This window comes from Cyclospora cayetanensis, unplaced genomic scaffold (genome assembly GCF_002999335.1).
Source record: "Cyclospora cayetanensis isolate NF1_C8 unplaced genomic scaffold, CcayRef3 CcayRef3_contig_131, whole genome shotgun sequence".
NCBI lineage: Eukaryota > Apicomplexa > Conoidasida > Eucoccidiorida > Eimeriidae > Cyclospora > Cyclospora cayetanensis.
The window spans coordinates 65,389-89,234 of record NW_020312072.1 but is presented as its reverse complement, the minus strand read 5'-3'; the positions used below and the strand labels follow the sequence as shown (position 1 = coordinate 89,234).

The window sequence follows — 23,846 nt, the reverse complement described above, 5'->3', positions numbered from 1 at the left end:
GGCAGCAGCAGCATCCGCAGCAAGGGAGGCCAGGCTGCTGCTCGCTGAAAATGGGCCTTGTGTTGCACCTTGTGCTGTTTTTGCTGCCTCCCCCAACGCATCCCCTGCTGCAGCTGCTTCCGTCGTCGGTGTGGCCACAGCAGGGCAGGCGGAATGAGCCACCGCATGCGCAATCAGGGGCAGCAACTGCTGCAGTAGTGGTAGCAGGGCTCCTTGTGCTTGTTGTTGGTGCTGTTGAGCCTGCTGCTGCTTTCGCAGCGACATAGTTCCGATATCCAGAAGGGGCAGAAGGCTGCATGAAGCCTTTAGAAGTACCACAGCAACCTCTCCAGCTTGCCGTATTGCCGAGGTGCCAGTGTTGTTATGACGGTTGGGGGGGCTATCAGAGGCCAAAAGAATCAGTGTAGCCGCAGTCGCAGTTCCTGCAGAAAGCCCTTTGCCTGCTGCTGCTGCCGTTGCTGTTGCCGCGTCTTCCAGTCGCTGCGGCTGCAGCAGAAAAGCCGTCTGCAGCGCCAAGTGTCTAGTCACCTCGGTAACACATCTGCTCGCAGCCTGCAGACAGACAAGAACGGACACCAGGGGGCAAAGCAGACCAACATAGCACGCTATTACTGCAGCTGTGGCTTATTTTCTGCTGTTGTTACAGCTCCACTTGCCATCGGGGGAGAGTTGGGCCTCTTACAAAAGCTAGACGCGATGGATATGCTCTCAGAGCGCAGCTCCTCAGTCGCATTCTTTGCTCGCTCAGGAGGGCAGTGCTAAGGGTGACACTGCTGGAGCTGCCGGACGCATCGGCACTGCTTGAAGCAGAAGTGTGAGCCAAGTAAGCAAGGGCCTTCATGAGCACAACCAGCTGCTGCTGCTGCAGCCGCGAGGCGTGCCGTTCAGCAACCGTCTCAGCTGCATGCACCGCCAGTAGCAGCAAAGCCTCAAAGCTCTGCTGCTGCTTTTCCCGCTGTCGCAGTACACGGCGAGGGGCAGACGGAGACAGCAGCTCCAGTGCACCCATCAGCAGCCGCAGCAAAGTGGCAGCAGGAAGTCGCGGCAGAGAAGGAAGGAGCACCTGCGAAATTGACACCCCCGCAGGAAGAAGCTGCTCAAGACGTAATTCGCGAAGCGCGCAGAGAGCACTCAGCGGTATAATAGGAGCAGCCCCAGTAGTTGAGAGGTCACCTAGTATGGCAGCAAGTCACTAACCGCATGCACGCAGAAGGCCACAGGAAAGCCCTCCATTCCTGGAGCACCAAAGCGCTGCATCAGCAGAAATTGCAGCAGAATCTCCGTCACTTGAGGCTGCTGCAGCACTGGCTGGGGTGGTAATTCTGCATGCTGTTGGTGGTTGTCTTTCCTCTGCAGCAAATCAGCCCCTCCGAGCCTCAGCAGAAAGTGCCGAGAGAGCTGCACCACAAGCATCTCGCTTGGATAACGGGAGTGGGCAGCAGCTGCAGCTGCTGCTGCTGCATGTAGCAACTCAGAGGCCCCCAGCTGCCGTTGTTGCAAGCCGTGCAGCAGCTTCTGCTGCAGTTGCTCACCCTCGCACGCTGAAAGACCTCCCACAGCGGCTTGGGTGTACAGCCACTGCATCACGTGGCCGCCCTCTTCCATGCCCTTCTTGAGCCGCAGTGTCTGGAGCTGGAGCTTTTTCTGGAGCTGTCTCCGCTGCTGCTGCTGCAAGGCAGGCCCTAGTGCTGCTGCTGCCTGCATGAACAGCAGTGGCGGAATCGCCTCGACATGCTGCAGCAGCGCGGCAGCAGCTCCACTTGCAGCTGCAGCACTCTGAAGGAGCCCCAGGCCAGTTAGGGCAGCAACGGCTGCTGCAGCGGCAGAGGGAGTCAACTGCAGCAGCAGTTCCGGTTCCTGCAGCATCAGGTGCACTCGTTGGATAAGCAGGAGTTGCTGCTTCTGCCGAGGGGGCAGCGCAGCAGTGGCTAGCTGCTGCAGCAAGGGCAATACACCCTCGAGCCAAGAGAGCTTCGAGCGAGCCGCAGCCGGAACGCCGCTGGTCGCTTCCAGAGGAGGCGCTGGTGTTGAAGCAGCAGCTGCGTTATCCAAGAGGCCCACTGCGCTCCTAGAGAGTTGGTCGAGGTATCGTAGGTGCCTTTCTGAGCTGCTGCGCGAGGCAGACAGCCACTTTCCTGTTGCTGTAGCTTCCGCTGCATGCCCTGCTGCTGCATTGGCCGCTGCAGCGCGGACCGCTAGACATTGTAGCTGCTGCTGCAGAGCAACGGAGAAGCAGCGGAAGTCGAACCTGTGGGAAGTTTCTCTCTGGAACGCCAAGGATGCAGAGGCACTGCCGCTGCTAGCCTTGGAGTCTTGAGGGGTTCCATGTTTCAACGCACAAGGTTGGAATGAACCCGTCTTCCGAAAAGCTGCGTGGCGGGGTGCAGCTGCAGTCTGCACCATCCTTTGCAGCATGCTGCAAAAGCGCACCCCCACAGCCCTATATTTGACTGTGTGTCCTCCTCCTCTCCCCATTTTTGCGGGCAGGCTCTGCCGGCGTTAAGAGGGGGAACCGCGTGCCGAGAGATCCTGGGAGGGAGGGTCGGGGGCCTTCCCCGATCCTTCAGATTCTCACGCCATTATACTCCAAAAGGGCGGAGATATACAGCGACAGCGAGCACGTGCAGCGCTTCCTGTCGGCCGCACGATTCCCAAGGTCCACGCAGAGAAAAGGCCGCAGAAAAGCGAGCTGCCTGAATAAATTAATTGGGTGGTGTCTCAAACACTAGAGGTACACGTAAATGCGCATAAAGTATGCAGAAGTCGCTGTCGCACTCTTCATGGGCCTAAAACTCATAGGTTCTCAGCTCCTGCAGGGAGGCGGGTGAGTATACGGCGCCAAGGGCTCTAGTCGCTGTTGACGCTGCCTCGCCATGAAGCACAACACAGCTCAAAACAACAAATAATTCATTTTAAAATTGAGGCAGAAGCGCAACTTTCAAGATGCTTTCACCTAACGTCCTGAATACTCTGGGAGGCCCCGACGAGGGCGTCTAGCTCAAATGGTAGAGCGCTCGCTTAGCATGCGAGAGGTAGAGGGATCGATACCCTCGTCGTCCATCTTTCTCTTTTCGCAACCAGTCGGCATTTGACCGCTGCTGCTTAGTAAGTCTTCCTTTGCGGGTCACTTTGATCAACGAGCACCCACGCTGATTGCTGGATGACAGCCGCGCAGTGGTTCGTGCGGCACTGCATTGACACCCCGCTCAAGATGGCAGCGAGCGCCTTCCTCGAATTTTCGACACACAGTGACCACTAGGTCTCTCCACAAGGTACAGATCCTATGACGCCTACAGTATGGGCTCTAAAGCCCCAGAGGAAAAGAGCCCAGAAACGAATATTTCCAGCGCATGGCGGCGTCATGATTGGCCACCTGCAAATGAGTAGCAGACTATCGTATAGAAGCTCAAATTCAGGTGTACATGTATGTCGTGTTGTCGTAGCCGTCCCACCGCACAGCTCTGCCTAAGGTCCATGTTTCTGCAGCGCGATGCGCACGCCTCGTGCACATGGCATTTCGTACCCTCAGAAAAAACCATGCAACCCGTTTGGCTGCAGGTGTGAACAAATACAGGTAGAATCGCAAGGCACATGCACATACCTTGCGACATATATATACATAAATATATCACTCATCCATCATGTTCTACCGGCATGCCCCGACACAAACGCGCGGTTGCATGCGGGGCATGTGCAAAAGACAACACGCCTCGTGCTGCCTTGGGAGGCGGTCGTACAGAAGAATAAAGGACCCGAAACAGCTACTGCGCGTGGAGGGGAAGGCACGATAATACCACGCAGTGCACACTCGCCCTGGCAGACGACACCTATGGACAGCCTGGCAGATCTACACAAAAAGCATTAGGACTGAATACACGATAAGGGAAGGACTGCCCCCTGTAAAGGCCGCTCCCGAAATGCATGGAAGCCACACGAGAAAAGAGCCTGCCCTCCCATACGTAACCATCCCAGCTGAAAACGTATCATGCAGACTGCTGCACATGTGGTAAGCCGTGCACTGCACAACTTTACACCGCTAATAACGAAGATGCAGTAAAATGCCTTCTGGTAAAGCAGTGAATCGAAAAAGGAGTGTACTGCTTCTGTACAAAGAGCGGAAAATGGATATCCAGGCTGCCGAAACTCCTACACACACCTCCAAGTCCCCCTTTCGGTGTACGTGTATATCTGTAAAGTCTCGATGCCTATACATGTAAATCTGCAGCAAGCCCCGCCTTGTTCTGGGACATTTAAACTTATGCCTCAATATATGGCTGACTAAAAAGGGCAAGGTGTAAGGAAACACGTGAATCACACGCTGCGCCTCCGGTTCTCCGCCTGAGCCAGGCGTTTTTCCACAACAGCCCAATCTATGGCCCGTAAGAAGCCTGTAGGCGCAGATGTATACAACAAACAATACGCACAAAAATAAACACACGTACAAATACGCGCAAAAAGATAATATATGTAAATAAATGCGGGAAAACAGTGGTACTTCATACGCCCAGAGACCCTGCGTTGGTGAAGGTAAAGAAGTGTTCAGCAGGCTGTGCGCGAAAACGGCTACCCAAGTAACTCTCAAACATTGTCCAGCTGCACTGCTGCAACAGCTTGAAAGGCGAGGGAGACGGCTGCCCAGCTGCCACAGAGGACGAATGTGCGAGTGAACGCGTGTGCCATGAGCAGAAACAGGCGAATTTCCTCACCGTCCACATAGGCAGCGCGTGCATTTTTGTAGTCCAAGTAATACGCATGCTCCCACACGTCTGCAAACCACAAGCCCGACCGTCAAATCGTGGATCCAGACACATCACAAGTCATATATGGCGCACACTAAGTTGGTGGGGCCCCCCTTCAATCCGAAACCCCACACCCCAACAAGAACTCACCAATAACGATGAGCGGGGTGAGGTCAGGCCGCTCAGACAAGAGGGATATGCAATCGTGTGTCTCAACGATCTCCGCACCGCCGTCTATCCCAACTGCTAGCCAAACCCACCCGCTTCCCACGTGGCCTGCAGACAGACATCTCAGTTCTCGAAAGCAGCACTTAGAAAGCAAGCTCTTCAGTTCACGCCATGAGTAACAAGGATGGCTAGTGATATGCTGTGCGACGTGGCATCGCCACCACGCGCCGTAAAGTCCCATAGATGAATAGGCATACAGACATGTCAAACCAGGCATACATCCACACATGAAGGCATACACGTATACGTACATGCACGCATACACAAACATACACACACACACATGCAGCTACATATACATACATACAGGGATACGAATGTACACGTATACATACATAGAGTCGTCATACATATATTCATACACGTAGACATGCATAGCGTCGTCATACATACATTCATACACTTACACATTCATACATGAAAACATGCGGGCATACACATTGTCCTACATGCACACAGAGACAAAGATACGCATTCATGCAGACACTCACCCAGAAACACAGAAAACTTCCATGCCCCCCTCCCCCCCCAAAACGATGGCCACCACTGCATGTGCTCCTCGGCCCCCCAACCCTCACATACCTGTTGCGGCAGTCTTGAACTTTCGCTCAAAAGCCTCATGGCTACCAAAGCTGTTCTGAAGAAATTTGGCTGTTTTCCGAAGGGGTTTCTGCGCGTGGGCTTCACCAGGAAGCGTGGCGAAGAAGAAGGTGTGATTGAAATGCTGGCCGCAAGCGTTGGAGCCAGGGGAGTCAGAGCCAAGAAGCTGCACCGCCTCTACAAAAAGCAGCAAGAACAAAGGGCAGCCAGCAGCAGACTTCTTTTTTGCTCAAAGGAACTACCACCACCACTAAGATCCGCCGCGAGCAAGCAAACACAGGCCCCCGATCAATTTCCTGAGCCTCTCTGAAAAGGCCATATTGAACGCGTTGAAAGTAGGCCACATAGTTTCGCGCTGCACACGCACCTTCGAGCGAAATGCCATGGAGCTTTGGATTCTCCTCTGCGAATGCTGCATGCCACCACTCCCCAAACACACACGTAGACACCATCCATGACCAGGCTGTAAAGCGCAGAGAAAGTGGCCAGCAGGGGGGCTGAACGGCGTCAAACGTCGGCATTGCAGGTCGTCCTGATGGCTAAACGCGAGCGGACGTACAGTTGAGAGCCTTGACGTATCCTGCGTGATGCCTTGCATAGTGGTATGCGAGCTGCTGTAGACTCATGAATCCCCACAGCAGCTGCCCACGCGGCTGCAGAAGGGGGGGAGGAGGAAGCGAAAAAGGCTTTGCCATGCGCAAGGCCTCGAGCGCAGCAGTCTCGGCATCGGACAGATCAGCTGCTGCCGCCAGCTGTCGGAGATCCAAGCTTGCCTCATCTGGCGATTCAGAAAGTGCAGCAGCCTGTTTTCTGCCAGCGGCAACGCACGAAGTCCTCCTGCTGAGGCTCAGGGATGGCGTGACAGAGAATTTCTCCACTGAAGGCAGCGTCCCCGCGGGAGCAGCAGAAGCCGCAAAGACGCCGAGAAGATTGCCGCTGCCGTTGATGCCGCTGCAGCTGCCATTGCTGCACGGCCTGTGCGAGAACGCGCACGCGCCTCCCACAAGGCACAAGGCGCATATCAGGCCCACTCTTCCCGAAGCGAATGGCTGCATGCTTCGCTGATCCTTGGGCTCAGAGGGTTACCAGTGTTTTCCATGCCTTCTGCGCCCCTCCTCCTCTAACGCCTTGGCCTGGGGATCGAGGAGGCCTCTCCGAATGCACAAACTTCTGTGCTGTCTCGGCTCCAAATCTCGAGGCTTCGGCTCCAGGCACCCCGCGAATTCCCCGGACTCTTTTTCTTACCCTTGGTGCCTTTACACCCCATACACCTGCTGGAAGGGCGGGCGGCCACGGCTGACTGCTCCAGCAAGGGAAGGAGGCTGATCATGCAATAATCGGGTGGAAGGAAGACAAATTCATGAGCAGAACGCTAGAAAATCCCATTGCCTCCAACCGAGAAGAAGCAAGGGAACATTATTCGGGCGCAACAACCGCAACAGCAGCCACAGCAGCCGCTGCGGCTGCCAGCTACAGCGCCACAGCGAGGACTCACAGGCCGCTTAGTACACCTTCGTGCCTCATCTACACCCCTTGGGGCCAGCGTAAAGGCTATACCATAAACCCTATACCCCAAGCCCTAAGCCCTCTCTTTCTGGACTTACCTGAGCGTCTTGATCTCGCGGCTGCTGGTGCGCTGCTGCCACTGCTAGACTGCGCTGCTCCCGGCAACTCCCATTTGTGTTTCTTCCTCTTCTTTCTCTAACCTTTCCTTCGTCAGATGGCATGAAGCAGTATATGGGCAGCTGGATTGTCTTGGCTGCCACCGCTGCAATCTGCGCTCTTCCTGCCGCGGAGATCTCCTGCTACCCGAGACGGCCTCAGGGGGAAGGAGGAGGGCCGCCACGCCTCCTGCAACAAGAAGTCTTCCCTAAAGGACTCTTCGTATTCGGTGTAATTGTAAAGCCTAGGGAAAGTGCGATTGCTCAACAGGCCTAAAAACTCCACCCAAAGCCCCATCCCCTATACACCGCGCCCTACGCCGTGTGGGCCTTCACGATTACGCCTTCTGCAGCCAGGCAACGAGCAACCCCCCTCTTCCTAGCTGCTCTTTTGTTGCGTCTGAGCCGCGTGTGGCTGGCACGTGTATCTCTGGCGGGACGAGCTCACGTGGCCTCCTGCTCAAGAGTTCACCAGCTGTTGTGAGCAGAGCAGCAGCTCTAGGGGAGGCGTAAGGCGAGCGGGAGCACCTTTGCAAGAGCGATTGCAACAAGAGCAAGAACACGGCAGCAGCAGCCGCGGCTGCTGCTGCTGCGTTTGGGGAATTCTTGTGTCTGTTGTCTGTCCCCAATGGGTGCGCCGATGCGTCGCTTTTGCTGTATAACACAGCAGCAGCAGGTGCAGCAGCAGCAGCAGCAGCAGCAGGTGCAGCAGCAGCAGGTGCAGCAGCATCAGGTGCAGCAGCAGCAGCAGAAGCAGCATCAGGTGCAGCACAAGGAGCAGCAGCAGCAGAAGCAGCAGAAGCAGCAGCAGCAGAAGCAGCAGCAGCAGAAGCAGCAGCAGCAGGTGCTGGGTGGTGGGGGTGGTGACCTCCCGCTGGAGGAGCAGCAAGAGTGTCAGGGGGAGAGACTTCATCAGCAGCAGCCGCTGCAGCAGCAAAATGCGAATGCGTTGGCTGCTCTCTCGCCATGCATATGTTTTACGGGCAGAGGACTTTGCCGTTGTGGTGGCGCTTATGGATCTGATCATTTATGTGCTTGTCTGCACGACTGCCATGGATCAAATGCAGGCCGAGCCGCGTCTGTCGATGGCGGCTCTTGTTTCGTCTTCCATTTTGTTTGTTGTGGCGTTGGCGTGTTTTGTGGTGATTCGGATGTTCCGCACCAGTAAGTACAGCGTGGACTCGTACATGATGCCAGTCATGCTCATCGTGAATCTGGCTTGCACCATGTATCTTCAGCTGACAAACGAGGCCGTCGGGCTTCTTTCTGGAGTGCTGATGTCGTATTACTTCATCTTGACGGGGTACCCTTTTGCGTGGCTGGTGGCGTTTGCGGTGATGGGGCTCGGAGTTGGAGTGGTTCTCCGCCTTGCGATCTGCTCGCTTTCTCTCGCTTTAAGGTGCAACAACGAAGACTGGGTAGATGTTGGGCTTTTTGCAGTGCAGCTGCTCATGGGGACCGCGTTTTACTTTTCGATCTACGAGCTTGGAGTCCTCATACTGCGTTACAAGAAGTATCCTGCGAAGCATTTAGACCAGTTTCCAGATCTGTCTATCTTGGACGGGCTTGTCTTTTGTCCACTATTCGGGGTTGTGGCGCCTCCGGGGGGCCCCGGGGGGGCCCCTCCTCGGGGGGGCCCCCCCGACGGCCTGTCCCTCGTGCGCAGCGTCTCGGGAGACACTCAGCGCGCAAGGACCCAGGGATTTGCAGGTGCGGTGGGAGGGGGAGGAGGGGGGGGGGGCAGCAGCAGCAGGGGCCCCCGAGGGGGCGGCAAGGGGGCCCCTAACGCGAACGTGGTGTGCTCCTTAGGCTCCTCAGGGCCTGGCATGCTGGCTGCTGCAGCGGCTGCTTCTGGAAGAGACGGCGACAGAGGTGTGGTCGAGGGGGGTGGAAACGCGACACCCTCCGCTGCATCTGGTGCTGCCGCTGCAGGTCATAGCCCTCATCCGCCAATGAGTCTTCTTTCGCCGCGAAAGGAGATTCGGGGGGTTGGGGGGCCCTTCCGGGGGGCCTTCTTTTCCCCAGCAAGTACTGGCAGCATGGGGAGCAGAGGCGCTCTCAACGGGGGAGGCGACTCGAGTCAGGGCAGGAGGGCAGTGATGAAGGGCCAGCAGGTGTCTGATCTCTATACCCGCCTTGATCCAGGAGTCTCTCCTCGATGGGGTGATCTGGATAGAAGGACTAAGAAGGAGGCAGCGCATCTGCAAGAGGACGCACCGCTGCACTTGAACGGCCCCCTCTGCACCACCACGCCCTCCTCGCGAAATGTTGGCGCGTCAAGCGGCATCTCGCCACCCCCCTTCTCACCCACGCTGCAAGCCATTGTTACCCCAGGATCTGCCATTTTAAGTGCAATGATCTCTCCCGCTGTCTCCAGCAAGGAGGGGGAAAACGCGGCTAAGGCTCCCGAAATACAGAGACGCGGGGATCAGCTGCCGCATGCGCTTTCTCTCCCGCAGGTGCCGCGGGGTCAAAAGATGCAGCAAGGGGGCCCCTCCTTTGGCAGCATGAGCAGCAGTCCAATGCAAACGCCACTCAACTCGGCCCGCCAGAGGCCACAGGGGATGCTTCACCAGCAGCAGCAACAACAACATGAACAGCAACACGAGCAGGTGCAACAACAGCAACAGCAAGGGCAAGAGCAAGAGCAGATACAACACCAACAACAGCAACAAGGGCAGAGCAAGCGAATGGCCAGTGAGCCGCTTCATGGCGCTTCTCCCCTCCCGCCGTGTGCCTCAGAGCCACAGGGGCCTCTGTGCGAAGAGGAGAAGGAGGAGCAACAGCAACAGGAGCAGCAGCAGCAACAACAGCAACAGCAGCAGTACATCCAGGGTATCATGCAGTACCATCGGCGTTGGTTTTTCCAGCAGCTGCAGCACTTCAGGAGAACGACACGGCGGGAGCAACAGCAGCGAGCAGCGGCAGGCGGGAAAGGGGCAGCTGCAGCAGCGGCTGCAGGTGACTACCAGCAGGGGGGCTGCAGCGATAGCGGCAGCGAAGTAAGCAGCAGCGATAGCAGCAGCAGACGAGCAGTGCCCAGTCGAGGCGGACTTAGCAGTGCTAGCAATAGTGGCAGCTACAGCGGCGCGTTGGAGGGGGGCAGTGAGTGCAGTGACGGAGGCAGTCGCAGTGACAGCAGCGGGAGAAACACGTATCATAGACGTACAGGCATGCGTCTCGGGGCTGCTTTCTGTGCATGTAGCTGTAGCTGTCACAAGAGGGGCCCCCTAGCGGCTGCAGCTCCCTCTTCGCGATCCTTGAAGACAGCGGCTGCTGTAGCACAGGGTGTTGCAGCAGCCGCTGGCTTCAATGAGGAGAGTGACGGTGGCCGTCCTCCCGTTTCTATCGGCATGCCGAGCTGCGAGGAGGAGGGGGGCCCCCCATGTGGGCCCCCCCCGCCTTCCCCGCCTCAAGGAGGAGGGGGGTTGCGTATTCATCCTCGGCTCTTCTTTGCGGCCTTTATCCGGGCGACAAGACGCGCCAAGGCTATAAGCATGGGGGATACTCAACAGAGAGCCGAAAGATCGTCGGGGGAAGCAGCAGACGCAGGGGGGGGGGCTTGCTGTTGTCAAGGCATCTGCGATGCATGCGCTGTGAAGGTAGACCTGCGGCTGCATCCGTTCTGCAACGCCTCGCCTCCGCAACAACGACAGCAGCCGCAGCAGCAGCAGCAGCAGCAGCAGCAGCAGCAGCAGCAGCAGCAGCAGCAGCATCAGAGTGATGAAGCGTCTCTCTCTGAGGAGTCCGGTAATGCAGAGAGACGAAGGAGCCACTGCGGGAGCGGCAGCGGATGTGGTGTGGCTGCAGAGGCAGCGCCTCTTTGCTGTGAAGCGTGTGCAGCTGCAGGCTGCTCGTGGGGGGCCCCTCCGCGTAAGCGGCGGGGGGGGCCCCGCAAGCATCGCAGGCGGAGGGTTTCTTTTGGGAGGTCTCCCTCAGAGTTGGAGCCAATTCTACCGAAGGACAGCGACAGCAGTCATACGAGCAGCGATTTATCATCGTATCTACACAGCAGCGAGAGCGGCGGTGGGAATGTTGATGGGGATGGTGACGGTGACAGCAGCAGTGTGGAAGAGGGAGGAGGAGGGGTTCCAGCAAGTCTGCAGGACCCTTTAAAACGTTGTGTTCTAAGGAGTCGTTACGGGAAGAAGCGTGTGGGGGGGGCTATGCCGTCAGAGAGCATCATTCCCTCAACTCCAGGCTCAGAAGGGGCCTCCCCGATGTCCTCCCCTTCCCTGGCGAGTGTCTGTACACTTGAAGGTGAGGGCCCCTCCTCCCGGTGTGGGGGTGTCGCGAGATCTCAAGGGGCCTCCTTGAGAAGACGACCACCAGGCTTTCTCTACAGCGAGGCTACAGCGCACCTCTGGGAGCCTCCGGAAGGGGAAGCGGGGAGGGTGCAAGCGAAGGCGTGGAGGGGCCCCTCCTCGTTGCGTTCGCGGACTACGCTGTCGAGTCGTCGTTCGGCTGCCGCTGCTGCCTCGACGAGTGCGCGCGGCTTCCCCCGGAGTAAACAGCTGTACATCACGCAGGGGGAGGTGGCTTCGGGGTCGTCTGAGACGGTGGATGGGGATCGTTTGCCTCTGGAAGATCCTCTGGAGAAGGCGCAAGAGGCAGTGTCGGCAGCTTCCCGCAAGCCGCTGCACGGAGTTCAGCGGTTCGCGGGCATGAACCATGCTCGACGTGCGTTGCATCACATTCAAGAGGGACTGGGAGCAGCGGGGGATACTGGTGTCTCTCAGGCAAGGAAGATCACGCATGGCTTGTTTGGGAGACGGCAGACGCTGGAGCACCGGCAAGCGCGCGTCCTGCGGTATCACTTGGTTCAGAAAGCGCACGATCGGATGCCGTGGTGGCTCGCCCGGCTTGTTGCGTGGTTAGATGTGGCTTTAGATAATTGCAGGAGACGTCGAAAGGTTATGCAGAAGGCGACATGGCGTGTGCATGTCGCAATGCCTGTAAGGAGCAGCTTCGGCCTCTTTGGGGATGATAAAATAGAGCACTGGTATGTCCAGTGGCTCTCGGCTTTCAATATGCGATTCCTTGCGCGTATTACCGGCCCCTTGCTCCTTGCGACTGCCTACGGAGCTGTCGCCCATGCGCTTATGCGAGTTAAAGGATTTGTTGCTGACAGAGAAGGGAGCATCGCCGAGCTAGAGGTAATTTTGGTGGCACTGTGGTAGAGAGAGAGAGAGAGAAAGACTGAGAGACAGACTGCACACACATACATACACATACACATACATACATATACATACGTAAACATACACACATACATACACACAGACACACATACATACACACATGCACACACATACATACATACATCTACACACATATACACACACACAAATCAGGAAGGAGGGAGGGAGACGGTGTACTTTAGGGGTCGGGGATGGATGTGGTATTTTAAGAGGCATGCTGTATGGACGGGAGGGAAAGGCTTTTTTTGCACATGCACAGCAGATGCACACAGGTACCGGTAAATAAGCGGATGTGCAGGGAGGGAGCTTGGGCATAAGATGTATGTGGGCGATATGGGGAGGGTGTTATTGCGGGGCTCCTCTGCTTACGAACGCACTGCTCAACGCGGGTGCTTTTGTCTGCTTTCTTATTTGTGTTTGTGTGTGGCGTCTGTGTTTATTGTTTTTAGCGATCGTCACTCGGCTTCACGGGGTTCCTGGTACTGATGGGTATACGGCTGTTGCTGCAACCCTTGCTGACGATACTGGTGCTGCTCCCCATTCTTAGCCCCGGCCTTTTCAGCGGACGGTGGTACACATGCTTCTTCGACTCGAATAAGTTTAGCCAGGGAAATGGATACGTCTTCAGCAGACTCCTTGTCATTGCTTCCGCAATCCAGTGCGTCTGAGGTTTAGGGTTCTACTCGGGGTGTACGTACAGTGCACACCAGGGGTTCGCTGTGCGCCCTTGGCTTCCCACAAGCTAAGGCAATTAGGGAGACCGTCCTCTAAAAGCAGACGGATGCGTTTGCTTTTACATGCTTTTTTATTTATGAAGGCATGCGTGCGGGCAATTTGGCGACTTTGCCTTCAATAATGACTTTGCATGTGCTGCTCAGCAGTACCCTCTTTTGGGCCTGCGATTATCAGATGGCCTGATTGCATATTCTGTGTTTTGTGTGTTCTGCATTTTTCAGGCTGGTGTTTCCGCTGTTTGACCAATCGCTGCATATGCTGGTTACGCCAAATGCCTCATCAGTGGCGAGTGTGCTGACGCCAAGGCCTGCGGGTCCAATTCAAGTGGCTTTGCTGCAGATGACTGTCTTCTTAGCTATGAGGGACCCTACCTTCGTTACGGCATGTATTGCCTGCTTTGTGGCCGTAATCCTCTCGTTCGCTTTTCTGTTCCTTCCGGAGCAGAGAGACGCTGGCTTGCTTGTCACAGCCGTGACCTCCTTCATGTTCGTGGCATTTACGTCAAGAGCTTTCTACACACGGTAAATCCCTAGTTCGGCCTAGGCTGTCTGCTGGCGATGCCTAATAGGTTTCCGATTCCAGGGCGTGAGGAGGTTCTGTGCGTGAAGGGGGAGAGGGTTTTTTATCTTGTACGTTATGTGGGAATGCAGGGCCTGTCCGGAACTCACTCTGTTTTGTTGTGCTGTAGGACGTTGGAGGTGAATAGACGCCGGTTGTTTTGTAAATATGTACTGCCGTATATCATGTACTTGGAAGAAGTGGCATTGGTTTTATACGCGGGCAGCCGAGGAGATGAGGGAGACAGCGATTCGAGTGGTTCCTTTGCCTCTGTAGGCGGTCTGCTCCAACAGCCCTCCTCTCACCCATCTCTGAGGCTCAACCCCAACGCCACCAAATCTTTTGGGGCCTGGAAGGCCCCTTCCCCGTACGGGGGAGCCCCAAGGAGAGGCACGCACGGGGACAGGTCCTCTGCAAACCCCTCCATGTACCGCCGGCCAGAACCCTCGCGGCTAGGTGCGGGATAATACAGCTGCAGGGCTAGTGAGGCACGCGCTCTGACAGGGTGCATATATCAGAAGGATATAGATATATATATTATATATAAACGGTGGTAGAAAGGAAGGCGTCTCGATTAATTCTGACGTCAGAGCCCTGCACAAGGAACGGGACTTAGGCCCCCCGTGCTTACCCGCCACTGCCAACTGCTTTGGGAAGCGCCCGTTAGAAGCCCCCATTTGAGTCCCTTCGGGGACGCCCTTCGGCACCTGCTGCTCCTGTGAGGAATTGCTGGTCCTCGGATGGGCTGCAGCACAACACTGACCAGTTGACCATTTCCCCTAGCTTGCGTTCTAGGACGACAGCACTGGAGGGGCACGGCACGAAATCGGTATTTACAGTAGCTGCATTTGCGCCAGACAGGGCCTATATAACAACATGCTCACAACGGGCTTATTTTTGGGTTAGGGTGTTGCGACTGCAATACGCACACCGTAGGACCCGCTGCGTCAGCTAGAGAGATCGGCGACAGTGAGCGTGCGTCTCCTTGTCGATGGCATTCTTATGTCACGGGGCCTCCAGACTAGGGTAGTTCGGCTAATTGCACGCCTACTATTACAATTAAACCTGTTTCCCCATTCCTAAAGCTTATTACAAATGACCCGCCATAGGTTTGATGGCTTCTTGGCTGTAGCATACTTTGAGGACCTGGATCGATACACCGTACAAGGACCCATCGCGTGTGCCCATACACTACAGTGCTCCAACGAAATAAGACTACTCGCAGCAGTTAGTAGATGCGTTGCAGCTGGCTGTAACGTTCCCTCCGTCATGTCGGTAAGAGCACTCTTTTCGCCCCAAATTCAAGACAAAAACTTGATAACAGCTTTTGGTGGCCCTTCGAAAGAGCCTTCTTCTCTCGGTGTTCTCACCCCATAGGATTGCTTCACGAAGGAACAGTGGAGGACTCGTATGTGCGTGCGTTGCTGCACCCGCTAAGCACGCATGCCAAGGAGTTTAACCGAGTTGCACGTTGCTCTGTAGCGCACAAAAACACGGGTCATGGAACGTTTTCTCTGTCTCCTAGGTAGGCGTTGATCTTCAGACTCAGCGCAAACCCGATGAATGCTACTAAGCTTTACGAAAGAACGCCCTCCCTCCCCTGCCGCATAGCACACGGTGCACACGCATACAACAGTGCGTCTCTTCGTATGAAGCCACTTGAACTCTGCAATAAAGAGGGTATGCAAACAGATACACCACTCAGTCAAATCTTTGCTGACTTTCAGGTAGTTACGGTTAGTGTAGTGAAATTTTCACGTGTACCTTAGCTCGCAGGGCGCTCATGTGTAGAGCACACTTTGAGTTGACCTTCTGCTGCAACAATTAGCGTGTCGATGAAGAGTCTAACTAATTAGTCGGGTCTTCGTGCTTTCTACCATATTACCTATGATGACTAGGAAGTTTTATAATGTAGCGAGGTTCGATGCAAAAATCCAGTTTAGCCAAATCGCAAGATCCTGCACGTGGAGTCCAAAGGATGCCAGAATGTGCTATTTTCCAGAGCAAGATTGACATTTGCTTTCGAGCTTTATCGGGATGTGGACTGTGTGCTCGCTCATACCGATTCCCAAGGTCAAACCCTACTGTGAATGCTAGTACCATGGATCTACTTTTCCCATTTGGTGCATTAATAACCATGCTGAGGTGTCTCGCTAGCTATCAAGATACGAAAATTAATTGAGGATAACTGGAGCATACAGAGCCCCCACTTTAGCAGCCCCATTGTGTGCAGGAAAAATATATTTATGGTCTAGTAATGCTTGCATGCCATGCCTCGTCTCATTCCATATTTTTCCGCCATCCGCTTATTTCCTTCGAGGGTAAAACTTGTACATGGCAACATGAGCGCAGAATCGACAAGTAGGCCTCCTCGCTTGAGACCACCACTAGTTCACAAATCCCTGTACTCTTTCCAAGCACAGGAACAAACATCCCCGCTTTTGCTGGTTATGCTTAATTAAAACGCTTTCTACTACACTAGCTATATATGACTAACAATGACAAAAGAATTAACTAACTGGTGTGTTTGTTTGCATAGCTTTTTCTGTTGCACAGTACTACTAGATCAACGCAAGAAAACAGTGTTGTATGCCTGTGCATAAGATGATACTTGCAACCTGCTCTGAAGGCTCGGATCCAGAGGGGTCAGCTCCTCGCAGCCTAGTTGTCTCCTTCCCCCAAGTCAAGTGTTCTGATGGGCGTGGGCAGGGTAAGAAGAGAGTATATATTTGCCAGTTAAAGTTGGTAGAACCAGGGCCCAAGCTCCCCAATAAAAGCACTTAAGTTGTTGTGGGGGACTGCCTGTTGCTACTGAGGGGCGCGGGTTTTTTCTTTTACCCTTTTCTCGTCCACCTTAGATCGCATGCTGGGACCAGCCGACAATCCTCGACATTCATGTATTCGGAGCTCTGATTTAGTTTTGCCTTCCTACCCAAAGATCCAGGAGTTGCGCTCATGCACTACTGGCACCTCAAGTAGTCCAGCATTTGCAGCAAGGCCCCACCGGTCGGCTATTTGGTTGCTCAATTGCCGCCCACCATGCGACCGGGTGACGTAGCGCTTTGATATAAGCAGTTGATAATGCAGATGATCGTCTACGATGTAGGTTTTGCTAGCCAAAGTCTCATATTCCTCGATATAGATGTCGATTGATAGTCCTCTGCTTCAGCTTTCTACATTCTTCCACTGCGCGCTGGTAAGTTGGTCTTGGCATAAATTCAATAGTCAGGGAATGTATGAAAGCTTGCACCGTCGTAAGCCTTTCAGGCATGCAGCTTCCTTAGCATGAATAAGGCCACGAAGGAAGTGCTTCTCTTTCCCAAAAGAGCACATACTCCTCTTTATCTGGGGGCTACAATGCTAGGTACATCTCTAACCCGCTGATAGTATCTTCGAGTTCTTGCTCATTCGGGCTGCTGCCATACTTTACCAATCTGTGTACCCTCATCCGTGTATCAATAAACATTTTATCGAATGGTGTGTCGTGCCCCTACACCATTTGTGAAGCTACTGCGGTCACAACCGCTTGCAGGCTGGCCTCTGCCGGCCCAACAGGCGTTGTGTCATTGTCTACTCCATCGCCAAAGGGTTTCCATGCTACTTTCTCAAAGAACTCAGTTTATTGATTTACGAATGACGTGATAGAAACCGGACACTGTTGCAGGAAGGGCTGGCTTCCCACTGCATTCATAGCTATTGGATGAGTGGGGTAAAACTGCATCGAATAATGCACTACCAGCAATCATAAGGGGCCATCCAAGGTCTTATTGGGGACACACTTAACTCCTAACTCAATACAAATACAATCGGAAGTTGTTTGTTTTCTTTAGAAATACTCCTTCCACACCTTGCCTCGCCCCTCAGAGTTTCTCAAATGGGGGGGAGAGGCACCTAGAGTATGCGTATCAGAACTCTCTGAGAGTCCGAGTATTCACACATAGCTGCACATGGTGCCTTGTTTAGAAACGCACAACATTGTGCATTCTTGAATCGAGTTATGGATACGCTGGAACATATTGTGCGCTAACAGAGAAACCAGTCGGTCAATTCTCCACAACTTTTCCACTGTATTTGTTTGGTATAGCAAAAATAGTATTTAAGCTAGCCTTGTCCGCTACAGCAAATGTCCCCGTTGCAATGCTCAGTCACGGGTAGGTTGTCTGAGTATGGGAACTCTAGCGAGAAGGCACTCCAGCCTTTACCGTGCTCGCTGCTGCTACGTCATAATGTAAATGCTTATTCGTCTGAACAGTATGATGCACATTTGTGCGTCAGGTTTCGTGTATTTTGCACTGTAAACACTCCAGCTAGCCACATGCAGCAATGTTATGAGGCGAGCAAGTAAAGTCAAATGTGAGCTGCTTTGTAGCAAATGTATTACTTTCTCTCAGCATGACTACTATTCAGTAGAACCTGCAGAGACGGAGCAGCGATACAGGGCAGGTTTGACTGCGGACAGCCTCTCTCTGCCGGGCTGAGCATTCCTCTCGATAGGTGAAGGGTTGCAGACGAAGCCTGCTCAGCTTACGGAAAACGAAACGTATTCGTATATTATTATTTTGAAAAAGAGCTGAAAACTGCAGGAAAGGAGGTTTCGAAGCCATACAACTGTCCAGTGGTGAAGCTGAGCCGGGCAGTGCATCGATTGCAGCGCGAGGCAGATAAATCAGTTCCCCAGTTTCGCAAGAATGCTGAATCCTTAGACGACAGCTATATTCTCCTGCTCTGATTTCCTGTACTTATACTGTACCGTACAGCTGGCTCTCACTCATTTCTGCTTTCCTGGATCCAGCCATGCGAACGCTCAGCAGGACACGCCATTGACGGATGCTTTTTCTTGTTTTTTCCCGCTTGCTTTTTTTCCCCCAATAAATGTTAAGAGGCGGATAGATTTCATGCAAGCGTTGCAGCAATCGTCTGCTTTATATTCCGGTTGAACAGTGCCTTTCACAGTTCGTATTCCCGTGAGGACCACGACATTGACATCAGAAGTGGTGCTCCAAGAAAGCCTAGAGGCCGGTCGTTACTTTTGATCCAGCGACACTTGATGGCTGCTCCGCGTTTCACGTTCTAAGCGGGCTAGAAAGAGGGCGGACAAAACTCCGGCTCAACTGCATCGGCATGCACGCGACAGCCCGTGTGACCCAGTAGTCATCTGGCGTCCCATTCATAGTTTGAAATTCTCTTCGCTGTTGTAAACGTTTTCTTGCACGACCCCCAATTGGGAGGCCGGCGCAATGGGGCGACTGTTGCGCTTTGGGGCGTTCAGCGCTCTGTTGCTTGGAGAAGCACCTCGCTCAGGTTTATGTATAAACATGAAGCCCTCTAGCTCCTTTGCGTCTCATTCCAATGGCAGCAAATCCCCTGCGTTGACGCCCCTGGAGGAGAAGCCGTTTTCTCAGCTGGAGGCAGGCGCGATGGAGGCACCGGCTCTCAACCTTGAAGAAAACGATGACTGCATCTTCACTGGCGTTGTGCCAGAGAACCAGGCATATGTTCGAAAAACTGTAGAGCTATCGCCTACGCAATGGGCAGAGCACGTTCACAACGAAGTGTATGTGAACAATTCTTTAAAGGCATACCAAACCACGACGGACCCCGGAAGGGAGCGGGAATTTGGGCTGACCTTCAAGCTGCCTTCCACCCTAGCGAGCAGCGGAAGCGCAAATTTAAGCCTTACCAAGATTTGGGATGGGTTCTCGCATGGCTGGACGTGCGAGTCTCATATGTTGACTGTGATCCGTTTGACGGACGATAAGTATCTGCACGGGCGCAACTCCTCCAGCGAATCCAACGACTACTTGTATTTGCCCATCGGTTTTGATTTAGAAGAGTACAAGCTAGATATCAGCTCGTTGGTGTATGGAAAGAATCTTAAAGGCAGCTATTTGCACCTTTTGTTCAGGGAGAAGGAAAATGGCTGCCTCTCCGAATTCGATACTCCAAAGTCCAACTTTGGCCCAAAGTTAAGTGTGGAAACGGAGGAAAGCGACGCTACTGACGCCGTGTATGGCGAATGGGGGCCTTTCTCGGATTGCCGTGTCTCTTGTGTAACAAAGGTGAACTACCAGTGCAGAAAGCGCACTTGCACACCGGGTGTAAGCAGTGGGGTTTCGTGCAAAATGGAGCGCATGGTCGACAAGCAACCGTGCTCGGACTCCCAGGTCTCATCGCCGTGCACCTGTGATAAACTTATTGAAGAAAACGCTTGTCCTGAGAATTCGTCTTGCAACTCTTCGGTTGCCAACAATGTTATGTGCAACTGCTCTGGAAAGTTCACAAGGCTCGATGTATCCACCAAGACTGTTTGCGAAGGGAGTACGCAGGATCACACCCTATGCGGGCCTATCTATGGCTGGCTGTATGCTGCTGTTACACGCTGCCATCAGCAGAAATTCTGAGTCGAATTCAAGTCGCTTCTTGGGGGGTTAGCAAGTCATACAGGCGAGCCAGTCTCAGCCTGCGTACAAACAGACTGAAAGTGCTCTTGCATTGTGTTCACGTAGCGGCCCTTAGGTCTTTCAGGTAGCCTTCTCTTGTGCATGTGGCTTCTGCTGTGCAGCAGCAGCGGCAGGAAGCGATAGCACCACCACAAGTGCCGAGGAGTCCAGTAGCACGAATGTCATTTGGATCATCCTGGGCATCGCGGGCGTGGTCGTCGTGGTTGGGAGCTTTGCTCTGCTATGTAAGGCGTTTGATTCCGCAAATTCGAAACTTATATACATTTAAGTGTAGCATTTTTGAAACACGAAGAAGGCTGGAAGGCAGGAGGAATGGAAGTCTCTCGCAGCCGCTCAGGGGCACCGTGGCTGACACCGAAGTCGGACCTCCTCTGTATCTTGGTGTATTTTGAGCATGCTGCAGACGTCTTGTCGTGCATAGGGCGTGAAGTTTGGACTTGTTTTCTCTACCGTTCATGTATGCAACTATGCCTATTTCGAAATTTTATGCACTCCCACTGTGCTCTCAGGTGTGAAAAAGAAACCTCTAAGTGATGCGGATTTGCTGAACGCCAACTTAAACCCCCAAACTGGGGAGCTAGCTCCAGGAACTGCAGAACTTGGTGCTGGAATGTTTTGGCCCCAGCAGCCGGGGATGCTTAGGGGGCCACCGGCAATGGGCGCACCTCACGGTTTCCCTCCTATTGGAGGGCCTCCTATGGGAGGGCCTCCTAAGGGAGGGGGTGTTCCCGGGGTTCAGCGGCCCATGTGAAGCTCCGAGGTCATTTCTGTGTAGACACAGCAGAGACCTTCGATTAGCTAGTAGAAGCAGCAGCAAGTCCAATGTTTATTTGCGCTTATTCGCTGCGGGGTATTAGTAGAGGCTGCTTTGATATGCGTCCTTTTACGTTATGGCATTTAGCTTCAGACTAGATGCTACAGATAGGTACTACGAGTTCATTCGCTTTCGTTGATGCTCGCTGCTCTAGTATTGGCAGGGCATCCACCCTCGCAACGCTTAATGTCAGAATGGCACCGCCACACTCCCGATCATTCACATTGTAAGGTAGACAGCTCTTTGAAATTTCATCAGAGTTTTGACGACTTTAATATTATCTTTAAGCGCGCTCGCGGGACTGTATAATCCCAGGCAGGCTTTGGCGTCAACCAGAAATGGGTGTGTTACGTAGAGTAAAGACATTTTATGCAAAACCATAAATGTTGCTTAGAACCCTCTAGGGGGGCCCATTCGCCGTGCGCCAGGAGGTCCACCAGCGGGGAAGAACGCTGCTTTTGCCTTAAGTCCGTGGGCAATTGGATTCCAGCAGCCCTCTCCAAAGTCCTGCGGCTCTCCTGCGAGCTCGGCAAATCTCGCACGAGCTAAGTTTTGAGATATAGCCTTCATACCTGGAACAAACACCAACGTACTAGCAACAAACGATTAAATTATTTGGAGGTAAGAAATTTTGCCATAAGCACAATTGAGGCTACCACGAAGCCACACATGAACACTTTCAGGTGAATCGCAATTCCACGGTGCTTCAAAGTGAATACAGCATTTAGGGACCTCAAGTTTTCTGTGTTGCAGATATTGGCTAAGTGGCAACAATGCAAAACATGTCGTAACGGGTAGGTTGCCGCCCATCTGTGCAGCTTCAGAAATAAATTAATCTCCTGTGCAAGTTCTTTGATGCGCTGCGTCAACATGTGCATCTGCTCTTACCAACTAGGACGATTTCGCAATGTAGAAGAATTCCTCCAGCACAGCCAATGACGATCCACATAGTTGTGCTGTCAGATTCCTTTGCAGTTGTAGTGCTCGTCATTGAAGTAGTGGCGCAGACGGTGGCGTTGCTGCTATAGACTGTGGTTGCAATCCTTACTGCTGAAGCGACCAAGGAACACACAAAAATCAGTATACGGTAGATCTGAATACATAGAAAACCTTGGTCTTTAAAACTCTAGAACTGTACTGGTGAGCTAACACACGTCACACATTTTTCTGGAGAAGTGGGCTGTACTGCGCTTTGCTTAAGGGTTTGAGTCAGCACACGAAGGAACCCTCCCCCGGTCTGCTTGGCTAGAATTCTCCTCTCTATACATACACTTCCAATGTGCTGGGCTTCTCTCAACGGCCCTGATTTGCCCCCTGGAAACTACAGCTTGTGATCTTTGGCCTATATGGCCAGTGCACCACACGGTTCGATGCAGCTGCTCCCCGTTCATGCACTGCCTATGGATGCAGTGTGATTTCAAATTTCCCTACACCACTGATGGCATGGCACTGTATCGGTGAACCTCACGAGATTTGCAAGCAGTCTTTCCGTCCATGCTCTCCCTGGCAAAAAAGCCCCAAGTCCAGGCGCATTCTGCGCCGGAGCTGGAATGCTCAACGCCTCTGCTATCCTGTGGGCATGCGTTTACGGTAATAAGGAGTGATCATGTGCATTTCTCTACCAGAGTATCGTCCGCGCAGGTGCTCTTACGCACTATTTTCTCTACTCTGCACGCTAAATCGCTGCCTACTCCCGGGAGGCAGGACCTTTTCCTGCATTGGTAATTTCCATTAGAAATGCAGTTCACACGGCACCTTGAAAAAGCACCCCAACTGTCGTACTGCGCATCGACTGGCGTTGTGTCCAACGTAGTGATCTTTAGCTATGGGCGATTGCTGCCCAAGGGGTTCGCAAGGTTGGTGTAACAGTCCATCGTTTGCTGCCTTATCCTCAGGTGCAGCGGCTGTCCCGTCTTTCCCTTCCCTTAGAAAAGGGTGGAAACATCAATTTCATAATACTGATCTAATGTGTCTATATTCTGAGACATGGAGTCAGTTGATGCCGAGCACTCATCTCTCCGGTTGCGGTATGAGTCGTCATTTATTCGCGTAATCTGCCGTGCAGGCCCTTTGCAATTTGAATTTTGGCCAGAGCTTCCATCCACTGTGTACAACATGAGAACGGCTTTTCCGGTTTCAAAGATGTTTGAGGGCACATTAGAGGAAACAAACCCTTTAGCAGCTCTGCCAGGGAATTCTTTGGGTTTCGTTTGGTGGGCTCGAAGTTGTTCACCCATGATGCAATCGTCTTCTTGTTGGTATCCATATTGATAGGCATTTAGTTCCTCTTTCTTAAGGAACCTTGGCAGGTTTTCTGGCACTCCTTTTGTTACAATGCAGCTATAAACCTCCTACATAGTTCAGCTGCGGGTCACTGATGGCTTGTATTTGCTGTTCGGTCATGTAGTGGGGAGAAGTTGGGTCTAACGGTGTCCCATCTGCCGTGAGCCTCAGGGCATTGCCTCGCAGCACACACGCTACCAATGCAAGAAGAAAGCACACAGATACAGCTGTGCCTCTAGATAGCACTGTTTCTCCGAAAAACCTTAAATGAAGGTTGTGGGGGCCAGAGGAGTGGTGTGGTGTGCAAAACACAGCAAGGCGCCAGGGGACCCCCCGAAAGTCCCACAACCCATGGCTACCACAGTGTCCTGAGCCACGCACTACCAGAGCAGTAAGAAAGAACTTTTTGAGGTCTGAGGTCATTAAACAGCGAGTGGCCCATGTTTGTGAAACTAGGTACGAATGGCATCGACCAATAGGTCTAGCTGGGAAACAAGTTGGTGCAGCGACTGGACAAGCCCTCAACAGAGGTGCAACAAGCAACTGCAGTGCATACTCACAAATAA

The 23,846-nt window shown here is 53.5% G+C and overlaps 4 protein-coding genes and 1 non-coding gene across 5 annotated transcripts; 4 read left to right on the top strand and 1 right to left on the bottom strand.

Moving 5' to 3' along the window:
• Positions 1-2,499: 2,499 nt before the first annotated feature.
• LOC34624416 (superoxide dismutase [Fe]) lies at positions 2,500-8,196 on the bottom strand. Its single transcript, XM_026336528.1, has 9 exons — positions 8,056-8,196; positions 7,921-7,974; positions 6,127-6,220; positions 5,935-5,979; positions 5,550-5,744; positions 4,890-5,015; positions 4,707-4,766; positions 4,320-4,388; positions 2,500-2,561 (listed from the first exon to the last, which is right to left on the bottom strand). The coding sequence occupies exons 1-9, from the start codon at positions 8,194-8,196 to the stop codon at positions 2,500-2,502; spliced, it is 846 nt and encodes a 281-aa protein (XP_026192313.1).
• Trnaa-agc lies at positions 2,988-3,060 on the top strand. Its single transcript has one exon. It is a non-coding gene; the product is annotated as a tRNA-Ala (tRNA).
• An 858-nt stretch (positions 8,197-9,054) lies between the features above and the next one.
• Positions 9,055-12,715, top strand: LOC113147122. The gene is made up of 5 exons (XM_026336527.1): positions 9,055-9,665; positions 9,741-10,185; positions 10,717-10,855; positions 11,489-12,404; positions 12,583-12,715. The coding sequence occupies exons 1-5, from the start codon at positions 9,055-9,057 to the stop codon at positions 12,713-12,715; spliced, it is 2,244 nt and encodes a 747-aa protein (XP_026192312.1).
• Positions 12,716-12,914: 199 nt separating this feature from the next.
• LOC34621629 lies at positions 12,915-15,099 on the top strand. The gene is made up of 5 exons (XM_026336526.1): positions 12,915-13,087; positions 13,386-13,685; positions 13,853-14,128; positions 14,280-14,384; positions 14,808-15,099. Exons 1-5 carry the CDS (start codon positions 12,915-12,917, stop codon positions 15,097-15,099), a joined length of 1,146 nt encoding a protein of 381 aa, XP_026192311.1.
• A 3,938-nt stretch (positions 15,100-19,037) lies between these two features.
• LOC34621630 lies at positions 19,038-21,832 on the top strand. The gene is made up of 5 exons (XM_026336525.1): positions 19,038-20,040; positions 20,252-20,407; positions 20,693-20,916; positions 21,096-21,223; positions 21,751-21,832. The coding sequence occupies exons 1-5, from the start codon at positions 19,038-19,040 to the stop codon at positions 21,830-21,832; spliced, it is 1,593 nt and encodes a 530-aa protein (XP_026192310.1).
• Positions 21,833-23,846: the final 2,014 nt, after the last annotated feature.

Coding starts and splice junctions, on each gene's coding strand:
- LOC34624416 (XM_026336528.1), bottom strand. CDS start 8,196: ATGGCGAGAGAGCAGCCAACGCATTCGCATTTTGCTGCTGCAGCGGCT. Junction 5,016..5,549: donor GTTCAAGACTGCCGCAACAG/GTATGTGAGGGT, acceptor GTCTGTCTGCAG/GCCACGTGGGAAGCGGGTGG. Junction 2,562..4,319: donor GGCGGAGAACCGGAGGCGCA/GCGTGTGATTCA, acceptor GAGAATCTGAAG/GATCGGGGAAGGCCCCCGAC.
- LOC34621630 (XM_026336525.1), top strand. CDS start 19,038: ATGAAGCCCTCTAGCTCCTTTGCGTCTCATTCCAATGGCAGCAAATCC. Junction 20,041..20,251: donor CAAGACTGTTTGCGAAGGGA/GTACGCAGGATC, acceptor TCTTTCAGGTAG/CCTTCTCTTGTGCATGTGGC. Junction 20,408..20,692: donor TGGGAGCTTTGCTCTGCTAT/GTAAGGCGTTTG, acceptor CTGTGCTCTCAG/GTGTGAAAAAGAAACCTCTA.
- LOC34621629 (XM_026336526.1), top strand. CDS start 12,915: ATGGGTATACGGCTGTTGCTGCAACCCTTGCTGACGATACTGGTGCTG. Junction 14,129..14,279: donor AGAGGCACGCACGGGGACAG/GTCCTCTGCAAA, acceptor AAACGGTGGTAG/AAAGGAAGGCGTCTCGATTA. Junction 14,385..14,807: donor AACTGCTTTGGGAAGCGCCC/GTTAGAAGCCCC, acceptor CCATTCCTAAAG/CTTATTACAAATGACCCGCC.
- LOC113147122 (XM_026336527.1), top strand. CDS start 9,055: ATGCTGGCTGCTGCAGCGGCTGCTTCTGGAAGAGACGGCGACAGAGGT. Junction 9,666..9,740: donor AGACGCGGGGATCAGCTGCC/GCATGCGCTTTC, acceptor TGGCAGCATGAG/CAGCAGTCCAATGCAAACGC. Junction 10,186..10,716: donor GGGCAGCTGCAGCAGCGGCT/GCAGGTGACTAC, acceptor AGACGCGCCAAG/GCTATAAGCATGGGGGATAC.